Genomic DNA, 24155 nt, shown 5'->3' with positions numbered 1-24155 from the left:
TTAGAACAGTGCCTGGCACATAGTAAATCCTCAATTAGTGTTAACTATTAATATTAGCTGGTGTGAGGGGAAATGGAACATCTAAGTGTAAATCTAAATTTGCAAAGAGATATATAATGTTACTGAGCGGTATGTGAGAATCAGATGAGAGTTACAGATACTAAATATGCCTGGGTTCAAAGCAGGGTGAGATGGTTACAGGTGGGAGTGGTAGGGGCCACTGGGACAGATTCTCAAGGCGAAGAGTGGAGCAAGGCCGAGAAACAAATTCTTTTGCCCACCTTTGATGTGGCATACTTTGAAATGCTGTCACGAGTAAAATGTTCTCAGCTAATCTAAGGTGGTCTATGATATACACTTGACCACAAAGGAAAAAAAAAAAACAAAGAAGAGAATCAAAAAGTTAAACAATAGTTGGAAAACAATAATACATAAAAGAATTAAAATACACAGAGAAGTGACTTGTTATTTCCTTCCCCAATAAAACATACATACGTATAAAAATATGTGCTTAATATTCTGATATATGTATAAATACCTATCACTGAATTGTTTCTCACTTTTCCAGCTAAATTCCTCTATCAGATTACTCAAATTTCTTAGCTTTAAAAATAATTATTATTTTTGATGTTGACCAGAGAAAGTGAAAAGCAATTGACAGAGGCATCTATCTATATAACGTAAACATACACGTATATGTATATTTTCCACCGGGAGGGGAGCAAGTGTAACCTGCAAATGACTAAACTCTTCTTCCTGACTAATCTCATCTACTCCTTTTCCTACTTGTAAAATGATAAAAATTATTTACCTCATTTTCTTTTTATTAAATATCTGATCACTTGTTTTAATGTCTTCAGTACAGCTTTAACTGATTTACTAAATATGTAATGTCTGGATGCACTTAACAGTTTACAGAACTCTTTTCCATGTATTACCTCAGTTACCTCTCACAGTAATTTTGAGAGGAACACATTACTCATTCTATTTTACAAATGTGGTAACTTAAGAGTAGAGTCTGTGTGACTTTCCCTAGATCCCACAGCTGTGACTGGTCTGAGATCTGGGCTCAGGTGGTATGGGAATATTAGCAAAGGTTTCAGAAATGATTGTTATACATTTAAGGGTCCTCAGTTGGCTGGTTAAAAAAAGAAAAGGGGGGGACAGTACAGACTTATATTTGAGTCTCTGCCTATACATTTTTTAGTGTTGCCATTTATTTGTCTTATTTCATTTGTATTTTTGCTTTCCCTGTTGAAAGCTAGAGAGTTATTTTTCCTCACAAGCTTCCAAAGCCTGCCAGGGTCAGTAACTAATTCCCACAACCCCTGACTATGGTCTGGGCTTTATTCTTCAGGGGAGGAAGAGAGGGAGTAAAGCAGAGACACACAGGATGGCTAGGTCCTGGGAAATTTTCCCAGGAACTGTCCTATTGTTTATCCTCATCAGGGATTAAAGTAAATTGTTAAAGCTATGGCCTGGGTACTGGCTTCATTGGCTCCAGAAAATGTGGCCTAGGTCAGCAGAGCTACTTCCTACTGTAAAACTCTTTAGCAGAAGTGCTGGCTCATAACAGGCTTGCAACAATGTAAGGAATTTTTACAAAGACCTCGGGGACAGGGCTGTTGGAGCAGAGGTTAGCTGGAAGCCCAGGATAACCTAGAAGCCTATTCATAAGCAATTGTTGGCCACCAGAAAAGAGAGGAGGTTCACCAGATACTGGAAATAGAAACTCATGGCCTGATGGCCCCTATGGAATTGAGTCTCGTGTAAGGAGTGAGAAAAAAGGATTAAGAGAAACTTCATGGATTAGGGAAAATGGAAGGGCGGATGTACCTCCCAAAAAGGCAAGTGGATTGTAAAGGCAAGGAAGGAGCAGGCTTCAGTGGTGTTATGGTTACCTTTATGTGTCAACTTGGTGGGGCCATGGTGCCCAGATGTGTAGTCAAACATTATTCTGGATGTTTTCGTGAGGGTGTTTTTCAATGAGACTAACATTTAAATGAGAAGATTTTGAGTAAAGCAGATTTCCCTCCATAATGTGGGTGAGCCACTTCCAATCAGCTGAAGGCCTTAATAGAACAAAAGACTGACCTTCCCGAGCAAGAGGAGATTCTGCCAGCAGATGGCCTTCATTTGACTTGAACTACAGCACTGGCTCTTCCCTAGGTCTGCAGGCTGATGGCCTTAGAACTTGAACTGCTTAGAATAAGATTTGCTAGCCTCCATAATTGCATGAGCCAATTCATTAAAATAACTCTTTTGAGATAGAGATAGAGATAGAGAGATATGTATCTCCTATAGGTTCAGTTTCTCTGGAGAACCCTAATACAGGTGGGTTGTAGTCCTCAGCCTACAAGGATGGGACTTGAAGCTGGTGAACAAAAACCAGGGATTGAGCACCAAGCCAAACTGACTATCTGGCAAGTATTTGGGTACTGATCTCACTCTTGGCTTCTTAATTTTCCAACATTAATTTCTTCTTGCTAACTTTTCTTACTTTTAATTGAATACATCCTATTATATATTATGTGTTATAAATCACCTTAATTCCTTTTTAGGATAAGTCAGAAAAATAAATAAATAGATCCTCATAATTTGAAGGAATTATTTATGACTAGATTTAGATTTCTACATATAAGGAAGAAACATATGAATTATCCAAACCTAAGAAGAAAATGTTGAGGAAAAAGGAAAGTATTCTAGTAATAGAGCAGAAAGTATTGAAATTAATCCAGAGGATAAAACATCAAACCACAGAGATATAAGCAAGAACCATAAACTCTATATTAAAAAAAAGGATCAGTTATGAAAGAGGGAAATGAGTTATTTGTTAGTATGCCTACCTAAATTTTTATGAAAATTATATATTTTAAAATATTTTCTGGTGTGAGAAAATTAAAGGGTTCAAGGATATGACATATAAGTAATGAAAACATGATGCTATGTCGTCTTTGTACATATACTTTTCAAAATGTGTATGCTTCTAACTCTAAAATATTTTTCTAAATTAAAAAAATGCAGGTAAAATTTCATGCTACGTCAATAAGAGGATTTTAGGGCATTTCTGACTCTAACTATGATTACAGCAAGACACTAAAAAATCATGAGGAACAAATAACAGTGAACTCAGAATGTCACACCACAAAAGGAGAGTAGGAATGAGAGGAATTCACCCACCTGGCCACACAAGAACCTGGCCAGGGTGAAACGAAACCACGTAACAACATTGAGAGAAAGAAAGCCCATAGACTTCAGGAAGAAGCATTCTTCATCTAGTAACTCATTTTTCTTAAACAGAAAATCTCCTTCAATCTGATTTCCCTGCTCTCCTGTATTGTATCACACCAATCCAACCATGAATTAATGACACTGTAGTGGCAGCACATAGATTGTATGATAGTCCAGGAAGGAGGCCAGATATTTTTCCCAAGTCCCAGGCTGGCGCATTCCTTCCACTGAATTTCTTCTAATCTGGAGGGGATTGAGGAGGAGCAGTGAGGAGTTGTGGGCTTTTCATTGGGTAACTTTCATTTCCATTTCATATTCTAGTGATTGCCAAGGAAACCATGTTGAGGTTTTCAGCCACTGGTAGCAAGCTCTTCAAGTTGTCATTAAAATAAACTTGAAGAAAACAAAGTAGAGCTATAAAAACAGGAACATTTATTTTTTTAGGTTTCTTTCTTTACAAACACAACTCTGCTCAAGTTCCTCTACAACTCATGAGATGCTTTTGTGGTTAAGCCAGAGGGCCGCTATATTTAGAAAATATAACCCCAGAAACAGTGGTCGTTAGATGGTCATTGATTTCAATATAACTTCTAATCTCCCAAGCAGAAACTTTAAAGAGGTCACATATCTGGAACATTGTCCAGCACCCACCTTCTGAAATGCCTTCCCTGTATACCTTTATGTGTGTGAAATCTGTGACAGTTTATTTTATGAGCAATAGTTTCACTTATTAGCATAGACAGAAAAGATACTTTAGTTCCACGGTGAAAGTTTTATGGATCTTGAAGATTACAACCTGTTAAATAATTCTTTCCTCTGAGCACATCTGATCTCTTAAACTAGTTAGAAGATACCATGCATTTAAAGAATATTAACATGAGGTTAAAAACAGGAAGAGGTCTTTAAAACACTGATAGGGTAATGGCAACTCGTGATAAAAAAAAATCAATGTAAGAGAATGGAAAGTTCTTCTGATAAGAAACATCTATATGATGGAAAACTATGCATAATGAAAACAATGTTTTGAGATCTTAAAAAAATGAGATCTTAAAAAAATGCATGGCCTTTACTTTTTAACTCTTTTATTAATCTAATAAATGTCAGCAGTTAAAAAAATCAAATAGTAGTAAAGGCTTGTACTGAAAAATACCAGTTCTCTGTCCCAGGGGCATCTACCCCCAGTCCTGATCTCCAAAAGCAACCAGTTTTAAATGCTTTAGCTTTATCTTCTGTTTACCTCTATATTACTAAATGATAAGTTTAATCTCTTTTCTGAGAATGTTAACTAGAGGTCGGTCTGTCTGTTATCTCTGCTTTCTCTCTCTCTTATATACTTGGAGGCTTTCCTCCAATATCTGATTATCTCTGCCCTTAAAGAGGCACTATAAATTGGACTGAAAACTCTAGATTTGAGAGGTGGTGGGAGGTGGGTGGAGCGTGTGTAAGGAAAGAGTTGTGTGTGGTGAGAATGCCAAAGCTCCCTCCTCATGGTGGAGTTTGGGGGGCTTTTTGTGTTGTTTTGTCTAGAACTGTTCTACAAAACTGTTTTCTAGAAAAGAGCTCTTGAATTTCCTGCCCAGCTGAAGGCCAAATCCCTTGAGGGAAAAGGGTGGACAATAGTTTAGAGCCCTCAGTCAATAGGTCACTTTTCCAGAAAACCCCTATTTTCACTGCCAGCCTGTCCTCTGCCTTTGAAGATTTTAAATGAGAGGGAAGTGTTTAAGATATAAAGATAAGGGGGAGAAATCAGGATACAAAATTGTATACACAATTTAACTAAATTCAAATTTACATGAAGTAGCTAGAAAGAAATACACCAAAATATTGAGTGGTTATGGTTATTTCTAAACAGTGGCACAAAATGTGATGATTATTTCCTTTTTGATGCTGTTATTTTCCAAAATTTCCACAAAGTATAGGCATTAATTTAAATATTAGGGAAAAATACTCGATTTTAAAGACACACGTATCAGGATGCCAAAAGGAAAACCCACAGAAGTAGGTACATGTTGGTATCCAAGTAAAAGAGTTTTTCTGCCCTAGCTTAAAGGGTATAATTATTTACTATTAATATTTAGGAAATATGAGGATATTAAGAAATATCTCCTTCATATATTCAAATACTGAAATGGCCTCTTGTGTACCAGAATCCAGCTCAAGAAATAGGTCACTGCTAACTTTGAAGCTCTCTGGAAGCTTTGCCTCAGTTCTTTCCCCCACTCACCAAAATTGTATTTGCCCTTGGTTTTTCATTATAGTCTTATCACCTAAACACAGTCTATGGCCTAGCTTTGCACCTTTTGAATTTTATACAAATGGAATCAAACTGTATGTATTATTCTACAGGTTGCTTTTTTTCACCCCATATTATGTTTGTGAGTTTTGTGGATAATTCTGGTTTATATTTTTATTCCAATGAACACCTCTATTATTACACCTTTATTTAACATCTTTGTTCTCCATTTCTTTAGACAGTATCCATTAGTTCCCTCTAAAGCTGATAAGAAATTAGCACATTTACATTTCCTCTCTGGTGACTCCAGCAGGGGTAAGAAGACAACTTTATTGTTATTGTTTTCTTCCATTGATTTATCAAGATATTCTGCTTTCTGATTTCTCCAACTTCATTTTTAGTCCTTAAAAGTATAAAAATGTACACTATCTATTTTTACAAGCAAATTCTGAAATTTTTTGATGTCACTAATTTTACACTCCCCCAAATCTTATATTTGTGAATTAAATATATGCATTAATGTACGAATATGGACAAATAATTATATCACACACAAGAGTAGAACTTCTGAAAGGATAAAAACATTTTCTTACCTTTCCTCACGTAATTATCACATTGCCCCCCGGTGGGGGGCAGGGTATAGACACCCTCTCGATTTAGATGAGTAGTCCTCAATCTTTTCAGGAGTATCCTGTTGAGAGTCAAATTAACATTACGAACTCTAAGAAAAATGCACACATTTTCTCATGATTTCAGGCACCTCACAATTCAGGAATTCCCTAGGAACTCAAGATGAAGACCCTGCTTTACATATTGAAAATTATTGGGATTATAGACATTGCCAATTTCAGAATCTCTTTGTACTAAAGAGAGAAGTGAAACATAGTGGAGCCATTTGACAAGATAGAAACATCATAGTCGACTTAACTGTGCTTGGTTAAATATGTGATAACTCCTTCAGATAATCTCTCTAACAATACCATAGTTCAATGAAGGAGAGATCTTCATTCTCTCTTATCTTCTCTCCTTTCCCTCCTCTCCTCTTTGTTGTCCAGTGTTGTGCCTCTCTCTCATCACCCCTCTCCCCTTCCTCTTCAATTTCTCCTCCCCACCCACCAGCAAAAACAAAACCCAACACTCGGGATTAGATTTTCTTGAGCAAATGGGCTCCACCTACTGGTTCTTTAAGGAATTTCATATTTAAACAGAACTTGAGAAACTGGAGACACTATCTAATATGTCAATGGAAGTAATTTTAGTACCTGAGAAGACCTTGGTAATTTATAGATTAGGATTTCTAAAAATCTGAACTTCATTCCTAATTTATCAAACATGTAACTTGGAGCATTTATTATTTTAATATATTCTCTTATATGTAGAAACATGGTAATGTTTTAACCCTTATTAAAATCACATCCAACTTGTCCCTTTTGATTCCCTTCTTCCCTATTCCGTTTGCTCAGTGAGCTGCTCTCAGGGCCCTTTCTTGACACCGTTTTCCCTGCTCACTTCTCTGCCCCCAGTTCAGTCTTTGACTCTCCTTTCTTATTACACTGCATGTACTTCCTCAGATGGCTCACCTACTTTTTCAATTATCGCCTTCACACAAACAACTGGTAAATACATGTTTCTAGACTACATTTCTTTCTCCTGAGCTTTAGACTCACATCTCCAAATACTGGTAGAGGTACCTTGCAGGCATGCCAGGCTGATCAAATTCACTCTCCTCATTTTTTTAATGGCATCCAACCTGTTCTAGTTATACACTGCTGTTTAACAAGCCACTTCAAATGTAGTGACATAAAACAGCAACCATTCTATTATGCTCATGGGTTCTGAGAGTCAGGAATTCTCTCTGCGAGAGCACAGCAGGGACAGCTAGGTAGAGCTGAGCAGACCCTCTTTTGCTATTACAAGGGAGATACCACTCACATTACTAAAACAGGTAGGTAAAGATGAAAAGGAGGTGCTTATTCTTTCTTTCATTGATAGGTGTACATTATTTTTAAGTACCACTCTCTTGTTGAATAGCACATAATAAGATCAAGTACACATTAAAGAATTTAAAATTACTCTCAGCAGAAGTAAGTTAATTTGTATTGATATTGTGGACAATGTCACCTGCCGTTTCTGTAAACAAAGGATGTTTTGGCCATAAAGCTATCAGCCACTGCAGCTGCCCCCAACAGTACACCCTGAGGGGAATTCAGGATGGAGAAAAACAGGATACCGGCCTTAGATAGATAGTTAAGATGCATGTCAAAGGAATCATTTCAATGAGCCCAGACTCTTGCAGCTTCTCATACATAGAAAGGCAGTAAAATCATTGCCTTGAGATGTCTGGGATTTTTTGTGATTAGCAGTAATCTTTTGATGTTCGACTACAGTTTTGCTTTTCTTTCCAGCAAAAACTCCTCTATATCCTGGCTGCTCCCTTTCCTCTTTGGAACTGTTCCTCAGAGCTACCTGAGAGGCTGCCATCCTGGGCTATAGTGCTCAGTAAGGTCACTGAATAAAACATTATTCTCAACTTTTAGGTTGTGCATTTTTTTTCAGTTGACAATATCGATATTATTTTAAATGTCCTTTGAGAATATCTACTGAATTAGTTATTTTTCATAGTTAAACAACAACTTGAACTAGAAGAAATTGGTAAATTGGGTTGAAATTTTGCATATTACACTCATGGTTAGAACGATGTCAAGCAGCAGGTATGGAGTATTCTAAAAGCCTCAGGCTGCCTCATCAAGACAGAAACTGGAAGCAAGTTTCACCAGCCCTAAGCATAGATATTAATCTCTATGAAGACTTTTACTTAAAAAATGCATTATTGGGCTTCCCTGGTGGCGCAGTGGTTGAGAGTCCGCCTGCTGATGCAGGGGACTGGTCTGGGAAGATCCCACATGCCGCGGAGCGGCTGGGCCCGTGAGCCATGGCTGCTGAGCCTGCGCGTCTGGAGCCTGTGCTCCGCAATGGGAGAGGCCACAACAGTGAGAGGCCCGCGTACCGCAAAAGAAAAAAAAAAAAAAAAAAAAAGAATGCATTATTCACTTGCTGGTAAATAATAGAGACATTCAACTAGTACAACTTAATTGTGAAACTTTAGTTTTGTACCTTCCTAGCCATCTCTTAAGAAAACACATCCATGACAGAGTCAATGTGGCAACTCTAAATGACCACAAAGCCAATTTGCTTTCCTAAGTAACTGAATTTGTGTCAACTCATTGAAACCATGGTGGATTCGATTATGCCCAGTTTTAACATTCAAACATGTTTTGAAATGTGAACAGGAATTAATAGGTGAAGGATACTTTAAAATACTGATGAGTTTAACTTCTGGAATCAAAACCAAGTGCAGAGATTGGAAGATGGGAATGCAATTACCTCGCTCTGCTGGTATATACTGGTGTGTATCTGGCATAAAACCACCTGTAGAAACAAGTCTGAGAGATTTTACATTGCATGACCCATGACTCAGTTTCAGGTTACAATGTAATGATACTCAGTCAAGCCATATTGTAGATGTCCAAGCTTCACTAACTTGAATGTGCTAATTTAGGTTTATCATGAAACTGGAATTTACATGTGTGTTTCTTTGGAAAGAAGGACCAACTTTCTTTAAATGTGGGATTTCAAATACATAGTTAATATTTGTGGCAGGGATAATACAAACATCCTTGAAAACAATTTCTAAATGGGCTCTTAAAAGATGTTTACTGGGAACTTCTATCTTCACAGACTAGGAATGAGACGGTTGTAAAGTAAAACAATATTAAGCTTGATACCACAATATATTATTGCAAAACAATGTTGGAAGACAAAGGTTAACAGGTCATTCATAAGGTAGCAGACTTTATAAATGAGGAAAGACCCACCTTAGATATTTTGAAGTACAGTGTACTCTGAGTGACTATATGAATACAGACTGTGATGACAGCAATACTAAAGGTAAAATGTGCTGAAGGGGACAAAAAGAGATTCCAAGCGGTGATAGCAGCAGCTATCTGTCAGGTCAGATGGAAGAGGCTTGGGGAATGTTCAGAAAAATGCGGAGTGGTGATATGCAGTCTGAGGCTGAAGGCAGGGGAGGCAAGGAGGAGAAGATAAGGCTGAAAAGAGGTCTGTGTCAAATGGTGGATTGCTTTCAATGTCAGATAGAGTTCAGAAACTTTTCTGTAGGAGAAGGGAGGATGCTTAAAATATCTGAGGAGGGAAGTTAAGAATGGGATTTAGTGAAGTAATTTTCTTAACATCTTTATTGGAGTATAATTGCTTTACAATGGTGTGTTAGTTTCTGCTGTATAACAAAGTGAATCAGCTGTACATATACATATGTTCCCATATCTCTTCCCTCTTGCATCTCCCTCCCACCCTCCCTATTCCACCCCTCTAGGTGGTCACAAAGCACCGAGCTGATCTCCCTGTGCTATGCGGCTGCTTCCCACTAGCTATCTGTTTTACCTTTGGTAGTGTATATATTTCCATGCCGCTCTCTCACTTCATCCCAGCTTACCCTTCCCCCTCCGTGTCCTCAAGTCCATTCTCTACATCTGCGTCTTTATTCCTGTCCTGCCCCTAGGTTCATCCGAACCTTTTTTTTTTTTAGATTCCACATATATGTGTTCCCATATGGTATTTGTTTTTCTCTTTCTGACTTACTTCACTCTGTATGATAGACTCTAGGCCCATCCACCTCACTACAAATAACTCAATTTCGTTTCTTTTTATGGCTGAGTAATATTCCATTGTATATATGTGCCACATCTTCTTTATCCATTCATCTGTCGATGGACACTTAGGTTGCTTCCTATTCGGTGAAGTAATTCTGAAGGGAGAGAATGGAGATCAGAGTGACCAGAGGCAGGTAGGGTACGGCAAACATTCAGGTGAGAGGGAATGTGGGACCAAAGTAGAGTCATGGCAGGGGACAGAGGCAGGAAATAAGAAACATTTCAAAGGTGGACTCAACAGGATTTGATTAGGGCAATAAGGGAGGGAATGCCAAATCTATTTTGTGGTTTTGGGTGTGAAAGGCTATGTGGTGGTTTTGAAGATGATCACAAATCCTTGACACTCCTCCCACTGAGAGCTGGGGTCTAATTCCCTCCCCGGTGAATCAGGAGCTGTTCTTAGCGACTCACTTGTAACCAACGGAATGTGAAGGATGTGACACTACATAACCTCTGGGGCTAGTGCTCTTCTGTGTCTAGCTTCTTTCACTTGGCATAATGACTTTCTGATATTCACCCATGTTCCTGCCTTTATCAATAGATGTTCCTTTTCATTGTTGAGTAGTATTTTAACATATGGATATATTATAACTTGTTTATCCATTCACCTGCTGATGGGCAGTTGTGTTATTTCTAAATTTTGGCTATTGAGAATAAAGCTGCTATGAAAATTCAACTGCAAAACTTATATTTTTCTTGGGTAAAATACCTAGGAATGAGGAACTATGGTTTTAGTACTATAAAATATTTATCTTCCCTATGTCAATTACCCTGGAAAAAATGAAAAATACAAACATTTCTTAGTCATATTTCATAATAAAATTTATCAGCACACCTGTTGTAAGAGTTGAATTCATACATTTTCCAGCTCTACAGAGCCACACATGATCATACATTCAACATATTCCAAGATAATGCTTAGTAATAATGTAAGAAGATAACATTCCTTACAAACTTCAATATATTATGAATAAAATATTCACATTATTATATGAACAAAGAAGTCTTGAGAACTTTGTTGTGATTTTCTCTTAATTGCAAAGGTAAAAGTTGCAGAATCTCTAATTTAAAAATAGGACTATTTCAATTAGTCCATATTCAAGGAAATATATTTATAAAATGCCTACATGCTTCTTACACTAGTTATGTCTGCTTTAATTAGAGAAGGAAAATGTTTCTCATTTCCTAAATTCACAACATCCCCAGGATTGTTCTTAGTCTAAACCTCCATACAGAAATGTCTGGAAGAGAAATTTTTAAGTATCAGAATCCAAGGGTATAAGCCTTCACATTCAAAAGTGCAAAAATCTCAGCATAAACAAATTATAGTTCTACAAAAATCAAAATTACAACCTAGATATCCCTTGTTTAAATAACAGTGATGTCACTTTAGAGTTAACTATAGGTAATCACTGAATTGTAACACATGCAGAGACTAAGAAAATTTCAAGTATTCCTAAGTATCTATCATTACAAAAGTGAATATTTTATAATATTATGATCTCTAAAGATATATAAAGATTATGATCAAATAAACTTCAGTAATGACAAAGTAAAATTTTTACTTTCATTTCCAGTTGCTTTCTAGAATTACTAGTCTCAATCTCATTGAATTAATGAAAATAAAATTTGTCCCACTACAGATTTTTGTGGCTGAAACTAAACCTTTAAAAAATATATGAAACAAAAATAACATGAGAAGTTTCCTGATACAAATTATAATATTTAGATCCCCTAAGCCAATTCTTAGAAATTGTCACTGTTTGTAAACTAGTCATATAAAATGATTCTAAAAGTATAAATGAGTTTTACATCAACCAGTTGACTCTGACAAGCTGCCACCTCACCATCCATCACCGACAGCATCCAGCGGAAGCTTGTGGTGCTTAAAACACATTTCACCAGGAAAGGAGGCAGACTCCAGGGCAGAGAGGACTGGAGCTCTGAGACACAGGTAACTAAGTGCCACACAGTGGTGGTGGTGCCAGCCAGTGGAGCAGGGGGCCCATTGTGTGTCTCCCAGACCCTAGGAAGACTGCTCTGCCTGCATCAATGCACCCAGTCCCTCGGATGGCGCAAAACGTCCAGAATTTCAGCTTCTTTGGAGTTCTCTGAGGGTGAATGCATGTACTCCCATCTATGCAGGTTCAAAACAGAAGCAAAAAACGTAGTAACAATAAAAAATAAATTAACAACATACATAGCTCTTTATCTACAATAAATGAAAAATAAAATTCTAAGAGTAATAAAAAGACTTATACCTCTTTGTCTCCACTAGGCTTTTAAAAAATATTTGCTGCTAAAGAAATAAAGTTTCTTAATAATTCCAGAGCATACTCTAGCTAATATTAATATTCCAGAGCCAAAACATACTTTTACTAAAAACCAGGGTTTCAAAAAGTATAGAACCTCAGGTGATCCATGGGCAAACTTTTTTTAGCTTAGTACTTCGGCATTTATTTTAATGTATTACTTTCTAATTATGACAAAAATGTTGGTTTGCCTTTCATTTTCTCTCTGAAAAAACTAAGAGTATAAAATTTAAGTAAATAATACCTTAGATTATATATAAATATACAAATATGGTCAAAATGGTCAAACCGTAGTATGAAATCTGGCAAACACTGGTTTAGATCAGAGGCTGCAAACTTTTCCTGTAAAGGGCCACATAATAAATACCTTAGGCTCTTGGGGTCACATACCTTTTGCAGTCTCTTGCCTATTCCTTTTTTGTTTGTTTTTAATAATCCTTTAAAAATGTAAATTCCATTCTTAGCTTAAGGGCTGTACATAAACACAAGTGGACCTAGATTTGTCCTGAAGCCTTAAGTTTGCAGACCCCTGGTGCAGACTTTAAGAAGCTAAAAATAACCTGTTGCATTAATGTTATTCAGTTGAGCAAGGGATTGATTTATAATCTGCCCTTACCTGCAGTTTGGAATGTGCATTATAATTAGAGGCCAACAGAGATCAGGTAGACTACCCAAGGCCTTAAGATCTCATGTCTAGTTGTTTTTTTTTTTTTTTGTGGTACGCGGGCCTCTCACTGTTGTGGCCTCTTCCGTTGCAGAGCACAGGCTCCAGACGCGCAGGCTCAGCGGCCATGGCTCACGGGCCCAGCCGCTCCGCGGCATGTGGGATCCTCCTGGACCGGGGCACGAACCCGTGTCCCCTGAATTGGCAGGCGGACTCTCAACCACTGCACCACCAGGGAAGCCCTCATGTCTACTTTTTAATCACATCTTGCCTCTAGGGTGGCAAGAACACCTAACAGTGACGTGCATGAGAATCCAGCCAAGGACATGAGATCCCACGAACAACAGCTAAACAAGGACAGAGCCAATGCCATTCTGAATGTAGTGACAATGGTAGAGGGTACTGATCTCACAAGGCTAGATCTGCACAGCAGAATGACGCAAGGCAGACCTTCAATGCCAGCCAGTCCATTCTTATTTGGATATTTAAATTCATGGAGAAAAGAAGATTCTAGCTCTTCTAAAACAAGCAATGGTCATATTTTTTCTGATCTTTTCTATTTCAGTCTGGATACACACCATTCTCACTTCCTCAAAGCCAAGAAAGTCAACTGTAGATCTTTATTAACCTAATAGCACCAACATAAATAGAGTTTAAAATTCCCCACAGAGATTCAGTTAACCTTTATGGAAGCACACCATGGCAGCACATAAAGCATCTGAAATAATCCCGCCTACTTTCATACAAGCTTAATACTTCATAGTGGAGGATAAGACCTTTCCCCACAAGTGCAATCATTTCCAATAAAATTAAAGAGCTGTTATGTTCATATAAATCTGCTTTGCTCATAGCTCTTCCTAGAAAATTACCAAGTAGGAACAGTCAATCTAGCTCCCTAGACACCATCATCCACCCTATCTTCTCATTCCCTCTATCCTTTCCCTGCTCTCACATATAAAGCTATATCATTTATCCTGCCACCCCTTAAAAAAACCAATTTGATTTGCCTGTGGTTTGCCTGTGATTTTCTTATACAGGCAGCAAAGTCAAAACCAATGAAGTCTTTAGGAAAGACATTTGTGGTGTCAATGTTCATGTTTTGTGGGGATTAGAGGATTGTGGGGTTAGGGAATAACTATTATTCTTATGAGTTATTCTTACCGGGCAGTGAGAGGTAAAGACATCAAGATGCTTTCGATCCTGGATCCTGGAGTGAAGAGGCCAAACTTTGTACCCCGATCATACAGCAGGTTAAATTCTACATACCTGACATAAAGACATCAAATAAGATTAAGGGTTGGGTGAGTAAACCCTTTCTTAAGATTAGTCCATAACAAATACTTAAAGGGGGGGCATCTTCCCACCACCTCCCACCCCATCAGCTGGAACTGGCAGAGAAAACACCAGTCTCGTCCGTTGAGTTTTCGCCATCTGGAAAGGCGTAAAGAAAAGGCTATTCTATCCAACCAACAACAGGATATAGATTCAGCCCCAACATAGAGCAGTTACAAAACAATAAGGTTATGTTTTCCAATAAATAAACAGAATGAACACAAAGCTTAGAACTTGAAGGCACAAAAACAATTAAGAAAAGCAAATGGCACCCTTTATCAGGATAAGACAGCTCTTTCTGGCCCTCGCCTAGAGTCTGAGATGCTTCACAGTCAAAGACTTCATTTCACTGCTAATAACTCACACGAACTAAGACAGTGTAAAGCTCTTGTAATTGAAAAGCCAAGAAAAGATAGCAGAAATCTATTAATAACTACTAATATATTCTAGATATTTCCTTTTCTTAAAATAGTTAATAGCATTAATAAGCAGTCTTCCTGCAAATTAATGACAAAGTCGTAATAGAAGGTAGTGATTGAGTTGCAGTGGTCAGTCCTTAGCATCAACTAAAACCTGGTTCAGGATATATTAGTTTTCCATGAACTGCCATAGAGTCATATCTAAACTCTGTCTAGCTTAAAAATCTGTGATTGCCTTTAACATCATGAGATCCTTTGTAAAAGGGTCTCTTCTCTCCAATTTCAAAAGATAATTTCGACTACCCAAAAGAATTGAGAATGATCCATAAATCTGAAAATTTCAATAGTCTCCCTTCATATCATTTGTCAACTCACTCAAAAACTACTCTCTTGGTCTGAACTTCCCTCAGATATTACCGTTTATGCATTGGTTACTGTATTTAATCACAACTAGAGAAAAATATTCTCTAGGTTCCCACAGTCCTTCAATTTTTAGAAAGCAACCTTCACTGTGGAAACTTGCTAAAGGCTCTGAGAAAATTTAAATAAATTACATTCATGGATCCCTTTCTAGTCCTCACCATTTATTTATCACTGATTGAGTTCTGTGCACTAATAACTATTTAATACCTTCTTATGTCTGTTTCAAAAGATAATTTAAGTGAATCTTCCTAACTTCTTCCTAAGACCATGGAAAAGAACTCCAGTCTCTCAGCTCCCTTTTTCACCCCTGATGTTACCCTCCTGAAACATGATATTTAAGGGATGGCTGTGATTCTCTATTTGTACAGATGTCTTGTTCAAAGACCCTTGTAAGGAGCTCCCAAATGAGCCTCTATAGGATCCCTGTGCTGCTTTTCTGTTTTGAGTGAACAATGCTCCTTTCTGTATATCAGCCTGACTCTCACCAGGTTTTGCTTAGATCTGATCTTTCTGATCCTTTCCATACATTTATCCTCTCCGAGGTACCTACAAACTATAAACCTTAACCACTCCCTTCAATTTAACTGATACTTACACTGTATCCTGTTTCCCTTTCCCAAAATACAGCAAAACAAAAAAGAAGACTAAGACTGGAGGTTCAAGGTCTGGGGAGAGAATAGTAGTAACTGAGGACAAGAGACTAAATGAGAGAGCCAAGTAAGAGGCTGCAAAGTCAAAAGAGAAGCAGCCTAACCACTGCAGGGGAAAGTCATACAGAAGGGGATGTGAGGAAGTGGGGAAGAGTAATCCAGATAATGGGTTATAAATGCCGTGTAAGAAAGTGAAGACAGGGCTCATAACCGCAGCAAAGAGCTGGGGTTATCTTAAGCCCCAGAGATTTCTGCCATTTTAAGGTCCAGAGATATGGGTGGTAGAAGGAGCCTTTCTTTGAAAGTACAGTCACCCACCACACCACAGAAAACCAACCTAATACCCCACACTTCTGCCTAATTCAAAAAACACGGACATGAAATGATACACACAAACAGAACTTTCAAAATATGTTGTCAATTAATAATAAAAACAAAGCAAACAAAATAAAACATCATTCCTATGTCCAAGAAGTTTTAAAGGCTTCACCTCATTAGTATTCACGAAACCTGCCAGCTTTGCATAAGAAATCTTACGCAAAACTAGAACATTGCACTTTCCACAGAGTTTTTCTTTTCTTTTTTTAGTTTCTTGTTTGTTTTTTAATGGAGTTTGTTGTTGTTGTTTCCACAGAGTTTTAAATTATCCTCTTAGGATGGTCTTCCCCACTAAACTGTGAGCTTTTCCCAGCATGGTCCCTAGCCATAGGAGGCACCTAATAAACTCAAGTGAAGGGAAGGAGTAGTAAAGGTGTATCTGGGAAATCATGGGACCAAAAAAAAAAAAATGTCCCAAAACAGATGCATAATGTCCCAAAACAGATGCATTGTTAAAGAACTGTCTAACAAGAACACTTCATCAATTCTCGTTTTCCCAAGTTTATAAACAGGGAGCAAGCAAGCAGAGGTAGTCCTAAGAAAGAATAAACAACAAACATTTACCTTGAGACTTTGAACATTATCTAAGTTGACCTTTTAGCTTTACTTCCTTAAGTACCCAAAAGTTTCATATGCCTGAGACAAAATTAACATAAATGAGAAAAATCCATTTTATAGCCATGGACCAGTAGTACACATGCAATTAAGATGGTAATGAGAAACCGCTGTGAGAGGGAAGACTGGATAATTTGGAGCTGATTCACAATCACACCCCCACTGAAGATGACCTCACGCTGGTCACCCAACTGAGCTCACCAAGCTGAGTGCACAAAGCAGGGTGGCTAAGGTGAGCATCACAGTCAGAAATAAGACCTACTTAACTTCATTCACATCTAAGAAAGTCTGCAAGTTTTGAACGCGCAATGACCTGGTTCCACACCTGGGATCTTTTATTTACTAGCTGTGTAAACTTGGGCAAGGGACTTACTTTGCTAAGTTTTGTCACCTGTAAAATGATGATAATTACACCAATCTCACAGGTTTGTGAAGAAATTTAGATGCAAACTGCCTAACATATTAGCCAGCACATATTAACATCTCCATAATTAATAAATATTATCATTAAGTGTAAATAATTTCTGAAGTGATTATTTTCATTGTAACACCTTCCATGAAAACCTAAAGATAAATGAAAAAAATGTGTGATTCCAAATTTACAAAGCAGCAAAAAATATTAAATGATTCCCCTATCTTGGCGTAAGGCTGGAAGGTATTGCTAGAAGAAACTATAAGAAATCAGCTGATGAGACAAAGCGAAAGAGAGGCATGGACATATATACAGTACCAAACGTAAGGCAGATAGCTAGTGGGAAGCAGCCGCATAGCACAGGGAGATCAGCTCGGTGCTTTGTGACCACCTGGAGGGGTGGGATAGGGAGGGTGGGAGGGAGGGAGACGCAAGAGGGAAGGGATGTGGGAACAGATGTATATGTATGACTGATTCACCTTGTTATAAAGCAGAAACTAATTAAAAAAAAATCAGCTGAAATAAATTCAACAAGTTCTTACTATAGGCCTAATATGGTTCTCTAATGTATACACAAATTAAACAAACTTCACTCTTTTTATAATACTATTTTATACAATGTTTCTTAATTCACTTGATATTTATCTAGTTATGAAAAGAAATTAGGGTGAGTATTGACAAACCTGACAAAGTATCTGCCCAAGACAACATACCATCCACTCTTATTACGGCTGCCCCACTTCCCGACCTCCTACCCCCAGAGTTATGCAATGAGACGGTCCTCCTGTCACTCACTCACCGTCCTCTCCGGAGCTGCTGCCACAACTTCTCCCGGGGGGTGAAGGAGTCATCACAGTGCTTCTTCACAAGGGGGATATAAGAAGGAATGACAGCCTGGGCACAGCTCTGCACAAAGCGAAAGACCTCCTCCTTGGATGGAGAGTCAAGGTCATCAAAAAAGATACCCCCGATGCCCCTCCGCTCCCCACGATGGGCTATAAAAAAGTAATCGTCGCACCTGGAAAATACAGCAAGGCCAAATCAGGGACCAAAGAGGAAAAAAACAGACAGACATGAAAATCAGCGTGAGCATTTCAGCTTAGAGCACCATCCCTGACTAATGCCAGCACAGCACCCTTACTTTTTGTCCACGTCTGAAAATGAAACTAGAGTTTTAGACAGATTTCCTGCAGTTATCAACAACGAAGAAAATGCTTACACTTTTACCTACAAAGCAACAGGCAAGCTGATACATGTCTATCTGAAGATGTGGCACTCTAAGACCTTTACTGACAAGAAACAGAGTCCACTATTAATACTGTATTTCCTTCTTTTTTTTATTTTATTTTATTTTTTTTTTTTGCGGTACGCGGGCCTCTCACTGCTGTGGCCTCTCCCACTGCAGAGCACAGGCTCAGGACACGCAGGCCCAGCGGCCACGGCCCACAGGCCCAGCCGCTCCACGGCACGCGGGATCTTCCCGGACTGGGGCACGAACCCGCGCCCCCTGCATCGGCAGGCGGACTCCCAACCACTGCACCGCCAGGGAAGCCCTCCCTTCTTTTTTTTAAAGCACTGTATTCCTTAAAACAAGTGATGCTGCTGCCCGCAGAAGCACTGCTACTTTCGCAGCAGGCAGGAATCCTCTACCAACAATGACACAAACCAGGTCCTTGATGGAGTGCTACCCCCTAAGCTGTCTGAATCAGTTCTTATTCACCAAAGGAAGGTAGAATAAATGATCTCTAAGGTCTCTTTCGGCAATAAAATGTGATGACTCTATAGCATGCATAACTCAGGGGAGGGGTGCTGGAAGGAAATGTTCAGAGAATAAGAGTCTTCAGAACATTAAAGGTTGCCCTTGTGAACCAGCACATGAAACTATCAATTTGTTCTTGAGTCTTTCCCCACCTGTGCCTACTAGAGCAGATTTCCTAAGTCTTTCCTAATTGCTAAATTTGCAGTATAGTTTACATCCTGGAAATAGTTTTCATTATCTCTGTATAATGAGGGTTCCTAAATAGAAAACCTGTACAAACAAAAACTAAAAACTATTGAAAAGGTTATCTTAAAAATAGCCTTAGGGGCTTGCCTGGTGGCGCAGTGGTTGAGAATCTGCCTGCCAATGCAGGGGACATGGGTTCGAGCCCTGGTCTGGGAAGATCCCACATGCCGCGGAGCAACTAGGCCCGTGAGCCACAACTACTGAGCCTGCGCGTCTGGAGCCTGTGCTCCGCAACGGGAGAGGCCGCAATAGTGAGAGGCCTGCGCACCGCGATGAAGAGTGGCCCCCACTTGCCGCAACTAGAGAAAGCCCTCGCACAGAAAGGAAGACCCAACACAGCAAAAATAAATAAATAAATAAATAAAAAATTAAAAAAAAAATACCCTTAATAGCTTAAAGTTAAAAAAAAAAAAAGAAAAGGCAGCAGATGCAAATCCCTAGAACTGATGTGCTGGTATAATTCACCTTGACTGTGACTTCTTGGCTTTTCTTCATAGGTACATTTTATTAACAGAATTAAAGTATATCCTGAGCAAGGCTGTAAAGCCAGCATTAACTAAATCATGTTATTTCCAAATCTCTTTTCATGATATTATGAAATGAAGAGATTTACTAAATATGTATACTAAAAACTTTTTAGCTAGCCCACATCCTAGATATTTTATTAATACTACTCAGATAAAGTTCTTCAGTAACAGCAATAAAAGGAAACCAAAAAAAAAAAAAAAGAGAGAGAGAGAGAATGTCTACCCCACCAATCCTCCTCCTGAAAGGAAGCCGATTTGTAAGAGAAAAACAACCCTTCATCCTACATCTGTGTGTCCACAGCTATCCAGTGTTTAGTGGTAATGTCAAATCAAAGAGAGGTTATTTAAATGTCTTATATTTTCTGAGGATTTTAAAGCTGAACTCCATATTCTTAGATAAATAACATCAAGATTCCACAAATATTAGCACTAAAAGCAAAGCAAAAAAAAAAAAAAACCCCAAAACCCTTTCTGTTCCTCCTTTTTCTAGAATGGCAATTAGCTCTAAGCAGTGTTGAGTACTTTATTATTCCAAACAACTTATGCACAGACTCTATTCCACATCTACCAAATATCCTGGGTCTCCTCACTACTTTTTTCTTTACCATTAGAGCTCCTTTCACAAAGTTTCCAATCCCACTTTCTCCTTGTCCAAAATCTCCAGTACATTTGCACCTCTCCTAATAGTTCTCCAACCCTTCCCATGCCCTAACACATTTCCATGGCAACAACAAGATGATAATCCTCGTGTGGGATGAGAATTTAATATCCCACTTTAGGATTAAAAAGCCTCTGATTCTCAGGCATATATCACCTTCAAGTTTATATCCTAAATCATCTGGTATCAAAAATGATATTGCTGGGCTTCCCTGGTGACGCAGTGGTTGAGAGTCCGCCTGCCAATGCAGGGGACACGGGTTCGTGCCCCGGTCCGGGAAGATCCCACATGCCGCGGAGCGGCTGGGCCCGTGAGCCATGGCCGCTGAGCCTGCACGTCCGGAGCCTGTGCTCTGCAACAGGAGAGGCCACAACAGTGAGAGGCCCGCGCACAGCAAAAAAAAAAAAAAAAGATATTGCTACCCAATTTTTATCACAGACATTCAAATATTCCTAAGAAAATAATGTATTAAAACCACTTAAAACTCGTATCTCACTTCTGGTGAAAGGAAGGAAGGGAGGGAGGAAGGAAACAGTTCAACCTTCATAAGCTGAAAAAGATACTTAGTGACACAGTACTGCCTTCAGGATCTACAGAAGGAATGGAAAATACTTAGCGGTCATGACAAGTTCAATAACGTTACCTACCATTTTTTAAATTTGGGGTAGAGATCTGGACCATGCTGGTCACAAGCCTCCTTTAGAGTCCTGTGAAAATGCACTGCATCCTCTTGGTTCAAGTATGTTGGGGTAAGGTCACATCCACCACCAAACCACCACTGCTTGTTACCTACCAAATCAAGACATGTGATTCTGATGTGGACTTTGAGATACAGCACACTACTCAAAAGGAAAAGTTAAATACATTGCTTTAAATGCCATCACCTGCAGAGACACCAAAAGGAGTGGCGTGCACTGCACAGGTGCTCTGGCAGGGTGACAGTTGGCCTAGCTAATGGCAAACACAGACTGGAACTATATTTACATAATGAAGCATGATCAATTGCACCCCACGTTAAACCCACTGACAACGCACTAGTGACTAGCAAAGCTACACATGTGGAAAATAATTTCCAAAAGCAAGTTCTCAATGGCAACTTAACATTGCACGTGAGGTTTTCCTTTGGATGTAATAAATTTATATTTGCAAAGAACCCTGTGTGCACTTTAAGTTCGGGTTCATTAAATCATTCCTTGTGTGTTGGAGGAAAATGGGGATGCCACAGACCAGCCAATACCACTTTCACTTTTCACATCTAATAAATAATCCATTGCACCTGCCAAGGAATAAGCTTTCACATGCTTCCCAAAAAACCTAGTTAAGATGGTATTTATTTTTTCTTGATTTTAGATGTTATGCCCCCTAACGTGCTTTAAAATACACATTTTGCACAATAATACTTTCCACACCTCCAGAGCCCTTACCGTCGGCTTCTTCTACTTCAAAGTATCTGTAGTTGAAATGGATAGTAGGAGCATGAGGATTCTTGGGGTGGATAACAGAGCTCACACCCATAGCACAAAACGGCAATTTACCTGGAAAGTAAAACATGCAGTGAGCTGCGCTCGATCACCTGGCTTGATACAAATTAACTCCAACATGGTTTCTGAATCAATCTTCAAAGGCTGCTTTTCAATTGGTCTCTTAAAATATAATTTTTAAAAAGTAACTGTATCGGGCTTCCCTGGTGGCGCAGTGGTTGAGAGTCCGCCTGCCGATGCAGGGGACACAGGTTCGTGCCCCGGTCCGGGAAGATCCCACATGCCGTGGAGCGGCTGGGCCCATGAGCCATGGCCACTGAGCCTGTGCGTCCGGAGCCTGTGCTCTGCAACGGGAGAGGCCACAACAGTGAGAGGCCTGCGCACCACAAAAAAAAAAAAAAAAAGTAACTGTGTCTTCAAGTCCATTCTCTACGTCTGCGTCTTTATTCCTGTCCTGCCCCTAGGTTCTTCGTAACTGTGGACATATATACACTACCAAATGTAAAATCGATAGCTAGTGGGATGCAGCCGCATAGCCCAGGGAGATCAGCTCGGTGCTTTGCGACCACCTAGAGGGGTGGGATAGGGAGGGTGGGAGGGAGACGCAAGAGGGAGGAGATACGGGGACATATGTATATGTATAGCTGGTTCACTTTGTTATAAAGCAGAAACGAACACACCATTGTAAAGCAATGATACTCCAATAAAGATGTTAAAAAAAAAAAGTAATTGTGAACACGCTGAGCTGGCATAGGCACCCAGATGGAATTTTACAGAAGCAATATGTACTTTATAAATAAAACTTGCGGGGGGAAAAGGTTTACAATCTCCTATTAAAGGAGATTGTCTGATTTACCATCTTTCGTCTTCAGCTTCTTTCCTCTGCTTTTCATCTGTTTTGCTGCTTCCTCAGAAAGATTTCCATGAACGACAGAAATGCTCACCCCGGCCTTTTCAAAAACACGCCCATCTTGAAGTACACAGCTGATGCCACCACCCCCTGTTTATGGAATGTAAAATGAGGAGAGAATGTAAGGGGGTATGCGAAGTTAAACACAACTGCTGCATGAAGGTGGTGGGATTAGGAGTTATTTCCCTCCTCTATTTCCCAAATCTTCCATAATATCAGCACATTTATAATTTTTAAGTACAAGAAAATTAGATAACCAGCTTAGCTTTATGACATTTGCTACTGATCATGGGTGAATATTTTATCTCCCCACACCACCCAACCGAATACTCTTCTACATCCTTATGTCATCATCTAAAATGAATCACTGGAATAGTTTCCCTTCAAATAAGACTGTTCAGAATGGCAGCTGTTGGTTGTGATACATGAGAGAAAGCTAAGATTAAAAACAGGAATAAGTACATTCAAAGAGTGTTCCAGTATTGCCAAATTTAAGAGCTCCAAATTGTTTCAATTGTTTTTTCTCCGTGTGCTGTTTGCCTTTTAATTTTGTTTACAGGTAATTAAAAAACAGATACTGAAATGCTTAAGGAATTCGGAAGCTTGAACTGAGTGAGTCACACATTAACATTTAGGTATATGAGCTTTACTACTAGTAGCTGGTTTGTTTTTTGAAGACACTAGAGGTACCACAAGAGTTAACTGTTTCATGAAGCTTCATGTTTGGCTTGTTTTATTTCTTTTTCTTTTTTTTTTGGCTTGTTTTATTTCTAAAAATTTTTAGAGCTGGATGGGACATGAGATGATCCAGTATGACCCTTGTATATTTCAAATGAGAAAACTGAGGCCCAGAAAGGCAAAATACTTTCTCCAAAAACACACAACTAGTAAGTGGCCCAAACAATTTGTCTCAGTGCTTTCTAAGCATCAGACAATATTTGCAGCACTTCAAATATATACACCTTATTTTATCCTTATAATACATTCATATGTTATTTATAATTTCATTTCATAGATGAGGAAACAGAGGCACAAAAAGTAACTACTGAAGGTCACACAGCTAGTCCAGGCTGTGTCCTGATTCAACAGTCTTCACTTAAAAAATTAGAAGATGGAGGACTTCCCTGGTGGCAGTGGTTAAGAATCTGCCTGCCAATGCAGGGGACAGGGGTTCG

General features: G+C 38.9%; 1 protein-coding gene across 6 annotated transcripts in view; it reads right to left on the bottom strand.

The window, feature by feature from the left end:
• CPOX (coproporphyrinogen oxidase) overlaps nt 1-24155 on the bottom strand; it is a 66977-nt gene that overhangs the window by 40793 nt on the left and 2029 nt on the right. For 3 of the 6 annotated variants that reach the window (XM_082624467.1, XM_082624469.1, XM_082624470.1), the window contains exons 2-7: nt 22927-23070; nt 22014-22124; nt 21237-21378; nt 18199-18417; nt 14332-14436; nt 6058-6155 (exon numbers count right to left, since the gene is read on the bottom strand). In XM_082624467.1, coding sequence (XP_082480593.1) covers nt 6058-6155; nt 14332-14436; nt 18199-18417; nt 21237-21378; nt 22014-22124; nt 22927-23070 — 819 coding nt within the window. Of the gene's footprint in view, nt 1-5685; nt 5868-6057; nt 6156-9844; nt 10290-10990; nt 12332-14331; nt 14437-18198; nt 18418-21236; nt 21379-22013; nt 22125-22926; nt 23071-24155 lie in introns of those variants that run through there. The other 3 variants (XM_082624471.1, XM_082624468.1, XM_082624472.1) reach the window with 3 other exon arrangements.

The sequence above is a fragment of the Mesoplodon mirus genome (genome assembly GCF_964341445.2).
Source record: "Mesoplodon mirus genome assembly, chromosome: 6".
NCBI classification, from domain to species: domain Eukaryota; kingdom Metazoa; phylum Chordata; class Mammalia; order Artiodactyla; family Ziphiidae; genus Mesoplodon; species Mesoplodon mirus.
Note: the sequence above shows the minus strand (reverse complement) of the source record. Positions and strands in the feature narration are given on the sequence as shown.